General features: G+C 39.2%; 1 protein-coding gene across 1 annotated transcript; it reads right to left on the bottom strand.

The window, feature by feature from the left end:
- Nucleotides 1-5,781: 5,781 nt before the first annotated feature.
- ropn1l (rhophilin associated tail protein 1-like) lies at nucleotides 5,782-9,482 on the bottom strand. The gene is made up of 5 exons (XM_053342307.1): nucleotides 9,352-9,482; nucleotides 8,431-8,554; nucleotides 7,440-7,601; nucleotides 6,659-6,834; nucleotides 5,782-5,836 (listed from the first exon to the last, which is right to left on the bottom strand). Exons 1-5 carry the CDS (start codon nucleotides 9,480-9,482, stop codon nucleotides 5,782-5,784), a joined length of 648 nt encoding a protein of 215 aa, XP_053198282.1.
- Between the last annotated feature and the right edge of the window lie 1,405 nt (nucleotides 9,483-10,887).

Genomic DNA, 10,887 nt, shown 5'->3' with positions numbered 1-10,887 from the left:
TCGAACATGTTTGGACAACTGTAAATATATACTGTGAATCCAAATAAACCACTTGTACCTACATTGGGTTGTTTGACACACAGAGTGGAGCCAATCAGCCCATTTTAGCTCTAGAAAAATGGCATAAAATGATTCATAGTTATGACAGAGACAAGTGGCTGATTTAAAATGAGATTTCTTCAGCTGCTTAAGATCACACACAGGTTAATTTAATCTGAGCTCAGGGTCAGTTTAACAGCTGCTGAGAGATGTGTTGTTCATTCAAGGATATTCTGAAGGGCAGAAGCCAGTTTGTATGTAGACTTAATCCCAGATCCCCTCCAATATGTCCTACATACAGTATCCCACAATGCACTTGTTTGCTGATGAACTGCAATATACACTATATACTATATACTATTGTATATGTCGTAAAATACTGGAGTATGGCATCTTGAAAGAGTCAGATTTGTTTCCCGTATATTGCTGAAGATGTATCAATATTCTGTGATGTGCACATGCAGTCATGTGGGGCTCGAAAGACAAGCTGCAAATAGCACAACATTAGCAACACCATCACTTGCAGAGCCAATTGCATTAGCTCAACCTGAGCTCAGAAGACAGATCCCCTGGACAGATAATCACAGTGAGCTCTTCTGTGACTGCCTGTGTGTGTGTGTGTGTTTGTGTGTGTTTGTGTGTGCATGTGTGTGTGCGTGTGCATGTGTGTGTGTGTGTGTGTGTGTGTATGTGTGCACCATGTAAATGGTTTATGCCAGGTCCCTGATCCATTACATATTCAAGGCTCTTTCAAACGACTACACTTAGCAAGAGTATAGCACTCCAAAGCTGTTAGATATGAAATCTTTTTTAACCCAGAACCAAAGCAGTTTCATGGCAAATTCAGTAGGGCAGCAAAATCAGGACTGTGTAATTTGATGGCTATTTCTTGCCTGTCTCTTTGTTGCATGTGGCAACATATATTTGAACCCATTTCTTGGAAGATTTATGAAAAAGTCATGGCTGGAAAATCACAGCTCAAAGTGTTTAGAGTTCATTAAGATATGGTTGTATCTGTCATGAGGCTGTCTTAGAGTCTCAAAGATAACAACCCCATCCAACAATATAGTCACATCTACTACAAAAAGGAGCTACACCTTTCCAATTGACCCCCCATATTTTCTCTTTGCAACTTGCTTCTTCCCAGTATAAAACAAATAACTGTCCATTCTTGCATGCTGCAGTATTTAAGTATTTCTGGAAATTAACTCTGTCGTAAGTAGACTTATTTTTGGCTTTACATATGTGATCAGCAAGTAGAAACACTAACTGGATATTATGAGGACGTTACTCTAACAGAAGGTAGGCAGAAGTGGTTGCTTTAAATATGTCTCTGCCCTCTATGCCTCTGTTTTCAGTTTTTATACTAAGCTAACTGGCTGCAGGCGGAAGCTACATATTTACTGTAAAAACATGACGGTGGTATCAGTCTTCTCATCTGAAGCATATTTCTCAAAATGCCAAATTCCTGCTTTAAAACTGAGGAAGTACAAGTTCTTTTGAAGGCTCTTCATTTGAAAGGACTCGTTGGCCTTTGAAAATTAATTCAAACAAATGATCAATAATACATTTCTCTAGCATACCCTTTTTCAATAGATCTCCTATATGCCTGCATCCCACATGCGACTCATGAACACAGCATGACCTTGCCGCTGGGAGGTTTAGACAAGCTCCTGCATGCCTCTCCTCATTCAGTCATTCATTTATTCCTCCTAAACCACAAACAGCCAAAACACCCCAACACACTACGGTCTCTTCTACCTGAAGCACGAGTGCCACACAAAGATCTCCTGTGAGTCTCCTCTTCACACAAACACTCAACTGTTTAGGTTTGTGTATGTGTTCGTGTGTGATGATTAAGTAAACGTGTGATGAAAATCGTGAGTGTTTATGTCAGGGTTTTTAACAGGGTTGCTTGTGCCTAAGAAGATTTTTCTGCAGATGTTTTTTTTCCACTCTCTCCCTTGCTCTCTCTCTCTCTCTCTCTTCACAGCAAAGACCTAATGTGCTGATTATTAAAAGCTTGATTAGAAACTCTTCATATTATGGCTTAATCAGTTAATGAGGCCGGGACAGACAACACAGTCTATTCAGAAGCTGAGGACAACACTTAAATCAGAGAACAGAGAAAGCTTTTGCTGGTATCTAAACAGGAGAAATTCAATAGCCCACACTCGGTAATTAACTAATTTTAATCAGCCAGCAACGACCATTAATTAAGCTCTTTTTGTGATGTATGCTAATGTGTATAAAAACAACTCCCATATACGGCCTGAACAACTTTATTTATTGTTAGAATATTCCACAAATGCTATTAGACCATAGATGGAACTAATGCTAATAATAAATACAGACATCATTACATACATACAAATGTTGCAATCAATTGAAGCCAAGTTACGCCAATGAGGTCATTTGCAGAACACTTACATTTAACTAAAGAGTGACAAGACAGGGCATAAAAAGTTGCACAAGAATTAAATAATGTCCTTTTTCACACACATCAATGTTGTAGTGAGACTGAATGGTGAAGCCAATGTGCAAATGTATTAAAATAATTTCCCTCTAATAGCTGCTGGACTCTGGCATGAATCCCAGAGTTTGCTGAAAGTAGTGGAAGTCTAATCCAACGTCTATCTTGAAATATAAAGTATATTTTTTCATAAGTTGCTGGGGTGTAAATAATTAATTCTGCATCTTCTAATGTGCATCACAGTAAGGATTATGAGATCATTGTTCCATTAAGAAGATAATAAGGCTTAAAGAGACAAATGCTATCATAATGAGCCGTGGTGGTTTCTGCTTTATTGTCCCACCTCAGCAACCAAGGAGTAGGGAGTGCAAATCCACGCTTTAAAACATCCCATGAGAGAAATATGGATGATATCAATGATATTATGTCCATTGTTTTTCTATAGTCCATGTTTGTAGCATATTAGTTACATTCGATTCAGTGTGATGTCAGGTATTTCCAGCTGACTCTCTCTTTATTACACATGCTGCACCCTGCACTCAACAATAGATCTTTCCAGATCTGGTTTAGCTTTTACCGTTCTATATAAATCTATAAAGTTCTCTTCTGTTAGTTCTTATTCGGCTCTTGAGGCTGATCTGGAGGAGAGGAGTCCATATCGTCACGATGGATGAAATCAAGAGGCTTAATCATCCCCTGTTGGAGTTCCCTGGAACATAAAGTTTGTTAAATATAGTTAGACATCTATGAGATACATTTGTACAGTACAATGCAAGCAATACATGTGCAAATGTCCCAGTTCCCTTACATACTGTTGACTTATATACTGTAATCATTTGTAATTTAGGTTATTAGTCTTTCAAGAAGTAATTGATGCCAAACAGCCAAGCTTGACAGCAAACTCTACATTAATTCAATTATGTAAACCAAGCCGATTGCACAATTTCAACCCAACAAATCCTGTCAACAGAGTACAGCTGTAGAGTAGTAGAGCACAGCTGTACAGTAGTAGAGCTGACTGATACAATATCCATGTTCTCTAACTTCAGAGTATAGCATGAATCATGTTTTCCTGAATCCTTACCCTGAAATCTGTTACACAACAGCAACAGAGAGGAACGCTACAAGGGAGCCTTTTGTGTCCACTCTCTCTTCTCCTGTCTCTTTCACACTGCTCTGCTACATTCGTCGTGTCCCTGGAGATGTGATGTTATGAGCAAAGCTTGACGAAATGATGGAGGTTGTGCAACGAGGTCCTGCCTGGAGCTGAGATTTCTAAACCACTGACATCTTTGCAATGACATCATCTTTGTTCCAACACCCTATAACAATGGGGTATACAGCATTGGATCAGTGTGCATTGTGACCATTTTAGTGGAGGATGCACCTAAGACTAAGTTCAAGTTGCAAAGAAATTTAAGGTCTACACATGCTCTGTGGAAACTTGTCAGTGTTTTACACTGTGCGATGGAACGTATCGAGAAAGTAGAAAAACACATTTTAAAACGAATACTGGAATGATGTTTCTACTTGATCTGCCTGGCTGTCATTAGGATCAACAGATCTAAAGATCTTCAGTGTGTTGTGTGAGTCAGGATATGGATGAAGAAAAAAACAAAAAAAACGGAAGTTCCTAATTAACTAAAACATTTACTGAGTTCCTGGAACAGTTCTGAAGTCCAGTCCTGGTCAATCAGATGTGTAACATTTCATTTGAAAATACTTTCTATTTCACTTTCTGAGTCATAGAGTTTTGGAAATTCCAAAGAATACTGACTTCCAAACAGAAATATCTCTGTTTTAAGTCCTGACAAAATTCTTTCTCTCCTGTGTCATACAGGTGGAGAGCCTGCAGTTATCAAGATATCAGGGATTCTATCTGTTCTCCAATCCCCTTTGACTCGGCCACAGCTGCAATCCTGCGAGGGGTAAGCTTCAGCGTGCGTGTGTGTGTGTGTGTGTGTGTATCCTCCACCCATAAAACCTACTGCCAACTGCGCCTGAACTGTGAATTCCCACTGATCCTGTTTCCTGTCCTGGCTGATGAAATGCTCCCAAAATAACACAATTGCATGTTGAAGAGCCTGCGCGTGCATGCGTAAGGGAGAAAAACATGTTTATAAGAACAGTGTGTAATGCATTGATTGTATATGAAGATGCACGTCATGACAGCTAACCCAAAAGTAAGGCTAAAACATCCCCTTCTCCCACTGGTGACTGGCAGACAATATCATTTTAGGTAGTTTGTATTATGCTGATGTTTGTCCATGTGCACATTTTTCTGATAATTCATTTTTTAATTAGTTATTTGATAATACCAAAAGAGGTGTGCTGTCATGATTGACAGCTGTGACAGCCACTCTCAGTCTACAACTCAAATTCTGTCTCCAAATTATGTCACACAAGCACGGAAAGGAGATGTTTTGGCTTCACTTTTGCATAGTGGTAGGAAGTGGAGGCGTGTCGTCAATCCTGATATACAGTCAGTGGTGTAATATGATGCCTCTGTGACTTACCAGGCTATTTTCCCATACTGACATGTTAAACAGTGTCTTAAATATGTAAATGCAAAAGTTCTGCTCTCAAGTTCAGTGAAATTTGGCGTGAGATTCTAACATGTGCTAGGTGAATGTATGTATACCTTTGAGATTTCCTGGCCCTGTGTGTGATTTTGTGGGCTGACTACTGTAATAAACCTGTCTGAGTGTACAGTTGTACTTGCCCATTTCCAATATTGCATGGAGGAGTGAACAAAACACAGGGGGCTTTAAGTGCTTAACACAAGCTGAAAATCACACTTCTGCGCCCTCAGTGCTTATCTCCTTACCTCTTGTTTTTTTTTTTTGCCTGCTAGGTGGAATGAATATACCAGTGGAGAGGCCAACTGCAGTGAGGCTGTGAGTTGATAGGTTGTGTGTATGATGATATGAATTAACTTTGGCTAACCCAGACATAAGAGAACAGGCAATAAAAAGCATACACACACACACACTCTACCTGACAGTTTGTGTAAAGCAGCTTTATGTCTCTCTTGCTGATCATTAAAAGATTCCAACCTGACTAAAAATATCAGCCTTGTTCAGCTGGACAATGATGAATAATAACCTGCTGTGCCTGATGCTAACAATTAATGGGACCAATTTCTAAGTAATGAAACAACAGCTGTGCTTGAAGGAACATTAGTAGGCCCATTTATTAATTGAACACTGTCATTTTGTTACTTCTATTCCTTCCTTCCTGTCCTCCACTGCTTTCCGTCTATCCTTCCCTCACTTCCTGCTGATGTAGAAGTTGGAAACTTGAATCATGCCGTTCTGCTTGTTGCTGTCGGGCAGAGAAACCAATGCATCAGCGTTACAGCTCTTCTCAGCAGAATAAGGATTTTCACAACAGTGAATATCACTATCTCAGAACACCATCTGAAGCCAGGGGACCCAGCTTACCTTTTAGCTCTGACTGTGCTTCTTAGCCTACCAATCATCAGCTGGCAGAAAATGTTGGACCATACTGGCAGCATACCTTCAGCTTCAAGTTGTTTTAAATGTACTTCCCACACTTTTTCATACAATATATGCCTTATGAAAAACTAGGCGTAGTTTTGTAATGCAGTTCTAGTTACACTGTGCCTCAATTGTACATGTATGAAAAGGAACTGTAAATGCCATAATGTGTTGTGTTCAGTAGCACTTCATGCTGAAAAGTTGAACTAATCAAACTATGAGTTATGGTTGCTACCTCACATGATAAAACAAATAAGGGAAATTTGAGGGGGAAAAAAACAAAAAAAAGACAGTGTGCTGGCTGGTAAATTCCACAATTCTTGGAAGTCACATAAGCTCAAACAGCAAGTCCAGTTAACACTATACTACGTTTCATATGACTCAACTACAAGAATAAAGTCTTTTTTATGAGGTTTGACTGGAGCTGAGTCCAAGGGGAACTGTTTCAAATGAAGAAAATAATTATGCTGTGTGAGAAAAGAGAACTGGGTAGCATTTCTTCTGGCGATGCATATGAAATAACCTCGTTTTCTTCTGTCTACATCCACTCTCTACTGCAAGTGGAAGTTTCATTTCTAGAGGGGATGACACACACACACACACACACACACACACACACACACACACACACACAAACAACACCTACACTTGTGGCTGCAGGCTGTTGAGGAAGTTGTCTATGTGGTCCTGTGACATGTCCCCATCCAGGTGAGCCAGGTAGGTGTACAGTTTGGCAAAAGTGTCGAAGGGGATCCTGGCAGCAGCACCCTCTTCATCCTTTGTCAGGATCTCACATGCAACCTTGAGAGAACTCATGAGGGTCTGAGAAAGCATATTCAGGGAGACAGACAATAAGTCAGTATGATTAGATAAAAAAAACAGACACAGAAATATAAAAAAACTTTCAGCATTCAGGGACAATCACATCCCATTTCGGCATCAAAGGCACATACTGCAAAAACACTTGCATGCACACATTCTAGCTCATACTACCATATAGACTGGAGAAAAAAAGCCTGATTACAGTAATACAGAGCATGACTGCCCTCATGTGGTTTAACTGTTCATCAGCATCACACACAGCAGCATCCTTCCCAAACTACTGCTTAAAGAAATTCTCTTTGATCTGTCTCTTCTGCCCTATCTGCATCTTCGAAGCAGAAGCCTTGGCTTAATAGAATTGCAAGGATTCACATAGTCAAGGAAGGATTTATCCAGTCATTCCTTATGGAGCCCGGGGACCCTGATGGAGAAGTCTGGATCATGGATGTCTGGATCTAGTTTAAAAACTGGAAGACTAGAATGTGAGATGAACAAAAAAAAGGTGCTTGAAGATGCCCAGCTGTGCTTGGCCTCACAGCAGGTTTTAAAGCTCAACAGAAGCAAGTGTTATTAGAATTTCTATGTGGCCTTATGCAACATCTCACCCCTCCCAGAGCACTGCAGCCCAGGGCAAAAAACTCCATGCAATCGACATCTGTGCTGAAGCTGCCCAGCGACAGCAGAGTCTCCAGCTGATTCATGGGTAGACACAGACCCTTCCATTTCTTCTGCAGATCCTCCTTGCTGCATGTTTGCCCGGGGGACAGCTTAGATTAGGTGGGGGTGGGTGGGGTGTGTGTGTGTGTGTGTGTGTGGGGGGGGGGGGGGGGGGGGGGGGGGGTAGGAGAGTGGAGGGAGAAAAAGTTGTAGAAAAAAAAAAGAGAGACAGAAGAGATTATACAAAGGCATACAAGTTCAAAGACATACTTCTTTGATGATTCTTTTATGAAAAAAATAGATTTGATTAGACTGTAAAAGTATCTGGAGTAATTATTTTTGTATTATTTGCCAATGTAAACAGCAGTATTGGTTCTTCAGAGTTGGACAGCTGTGCATACTGATTATCTATTTATCAGCAAAATTGAATTTACTTATGGTAGACTTTTATGTATGGGAAGCTAAAATAATTAATAATTAAGACCTAGCAAGGATAGATATGTAAGCAGAGGAGTTTTCTTTAAATATTTTCTCAACTAAATGCAATTCTTAATATTACAAAAGTGATCAACTTTGCAATACAAACTGGCATAAAGTCAGAAATAGTGTAGCATTACACAAGGTTCACACTGTTGCTTAAGTGTTGGCCTTTAAGAAAATATTAATTATTCAGTTCTCTTAATGAATCCACCACACCAAGATACTAGTAGATGCCCCAGGTGAGATAAAATAGGTTTACAATAATATGAAATTTTAATGATCCACATGGGGAAACAGCATCACTGCAAGTATGAGGATACACAAAAAAAAGAATGTAAGTGTAAGCAAATGTGGACAAATTTATACAGTACAGGATGCAAATTCAAAGTAGTATAACGGTGGAAAAATGTAATAAATTCAATACATTACTTTTGTGTTGTCCTACTGTTGTGAAAATACCTGTTTGTGGAGAGTCTTGAGTAGACCTGGAGTCAGCCCAGTGTCTGTCTTCTGGGTGGCAACATTCATCTCCAGCCTGTCCTTGACAGGCAGACTCTCTCCTTTAGACAGTGCACTGAAGTATCTGTGAAAGGACACACACATTATTAACACACATACATTATTAAACACTGTGCTTATCGCACTCCTACTTGTCATTCATCCCACCTCCTCCCTCCGCATACCAATGAAATTAAGTGATAAAAGGACACTTTGAAGAAGTAAATATGACATAAGTTCACATTATTCAGATTTAATGATGTTTAATGTTCTCATGAGTACAATTTGAATAAATCATACATTGACTCTTTTCTTAGTCGGAAGTTTACCAGTACTGTTGTGAAAATGGCCATACAGTGGCTCATCTTACCCCACTGTTTAAATCATATTTAGCAGTGAATTTAGAGGCTGTATGGCTTCCAGCAGTTCAGCGAGGCAATGCAGCCAAGTTTTAATAGCATAACATATTTTAACCCAGGACACATTTTAATTCTTTTACTGTGTGGCTCACTTTACTTTCTATTATTGTAAACACTGCCAAGCTACAATGGCCAATAACTCAGTGGAGAATATGACAGTCCTCAGGGGTACAAAAATTCTTAATATATTTAAATTTCATCCAGTTCTTTCAAAGTGTTTTTTTTTTTGTTGAGAAAGTCAGATAGTTTAACCTCTGCAGTACCATAAAAACCACCCTGGGATCCAATTATAGCCAGTCAACGCAAAGATGAGGAATACACAAGTGAAAAGGGTGTGCCTTTTCAGTTATCCTGCCTGGAGACACTGTTTATAGTATTGTTTAAGAGATCAAAATTGGAATAAAACACTATCACATGTATCTTCCCTCTACCCGCACCACCGTTGACAGAGATTAAGACTTACGCCTCAGACCACAGCAGCAAATCCTTGGGCTGTGTTCGGATGGCTGCCTTAGTGAAGTTTTTGAGGATGTCTGGCAGGTCTGGAGGGATGTTGATTTGCTGGGCACAGTAGATTGTGTCTGGAAGAGGCATGGCTGCAATATAAAATATTGCAATACAGTAGATGAGATCTAGTAGATAGCAGATCTAACAGAAAATCTAAAAGTGACAGCTTCCTCGCAACTAAAAACCTACAACGACAATAACAAACCATCTACATAAACACAATTTGTATAATACTGGCTTTCTAGTCTTATGTATCCGTTAATGTTGCTGTAACATCGGGGAAGTTTAATAGAAATATGGAGATGATCCTGAAAGCACAACACTGGACAGATGTGCTGACAAGACAATCTTTTCAATAACGGTTATCAATATGAAAGTGTTTTGACTTAATGAATAAGAAATAAGGCAAGACACCATATTATGTCTCTCACTCTGATATCTGCATTATTAAAGGTGTGTTTTGGTGAATCGGCTCTATCTTTTAAACAATTAATTAAGAAACAGACTTAAGCAGACTTATTACACTAAATGTACCATTATGGAATAAACAATAATTAAGTGTATCCTTTTTAATACTTAACACTATATTAACTACTAACGGTATTAATGTTTTTTAAAGTTAAGTGAGCTTTTTTTGGCCATAACGTTGATGCTATCGTTACCAGCTTCAAGCCAATTTGCAAACGCTGACACTGAACTTTAACTTTGAGAACACCCGGCGCATTGCAAACGGTTACTTTACCTGGACTGCTAAACGATGAATGTGGACAAAAAAAACAGCTAAAAGTTTGTCTAAAATGTGAGTGGCTAGGTCAAATATTGGAAGTTTATTCCCTAGCACTTTGTGTAACGCTGCATCGTCGCATAGCAACGGTGCTGTTCTTCTTCGGTTTTTAAATTGTGGTCGCTGCATTACTGCCCCCCTCTGCTGGGAAGAGTGAACCACAAACCATATAATTTAAACCCTTTTTGGCAAATGAAGTGACACCCATTCATTCTGGATGGTCACCTATTAATCTAACACTACTTTAAACATTTTCGATGTGCTATACTATTTTGGATTGGTTATGACAGTGGAGAGTGTCTACTGAAGAAAGCAGGCTTCTCAGCATTTCTGAAGCAACAGAGCCTAATACTGGTGATTGTAGAATTCAGTAGAAGTAGAAGTAGAAGAGACATTTTGATAATAATAAAATAATGACAATTATTTATGCAGACAATGTGACTACAACTGGCAAGTCAAGTAAGTGAATCTCCTAACAAATCATGTTACCCAGAGTCACTTGATCCAGTCCAAGTCAAAATGTTGGAAAAAACGAGGCAACACATGTAACATTTTAAAACTTATTCCACATAATTTTACAGAAAGGTTACTTGCCTGTGCAATGCTTAAAAAAATGTTATTGGATACAAGCTATGCCAGTTTTGGCATAGGTCATATTTAAGTTAGAACTGTCCCAAACCATGCAACACATTTGGACAAACACATAAT

Source organism: Scomber japonicus, chromosome 21, assembly GCF_027409825.1.
Source record: "Scomber japonicus isolate fScoJap1 chromosome 21, fScoJap1.pri, whole genome shotgun sequence".
NCBI lineage: Eukaryota > Metazoa > Chordata > Actinopteri > Scombriformes > Scombridae > Scomber > Scomber japonicus.
Note: the sequence above shows the minus strand (reverse complement) of the source record. Positions and strands in the feature narration are given on the sequence as shown.

Bases quoted from the DNA above. Each gene is read 5' to 3' on its own strand.
- ropn1l (XM_053342307.1), bottom strand. From the start codon at position 9,482: ATGCCTCTTCCAGACACAATCTACTGTGCCCAGCAAATCAACATCCCT. The intron at 8,555-9,351 runs GTAAGTCTTAAT...GTCCTTTCACAG, and splicing joins TTGCTGCTGTGGTCTGAGGC to ATACTTCAGTGCACTGTCTA. The intron at 6,835-7,439 runs GTGAGATGTTGC...ATGCTTTCTCAG, and splicing joins GCTGCAGTGCTCTGGGAGGG to ACCCTCATGAGTTCTCTCAA.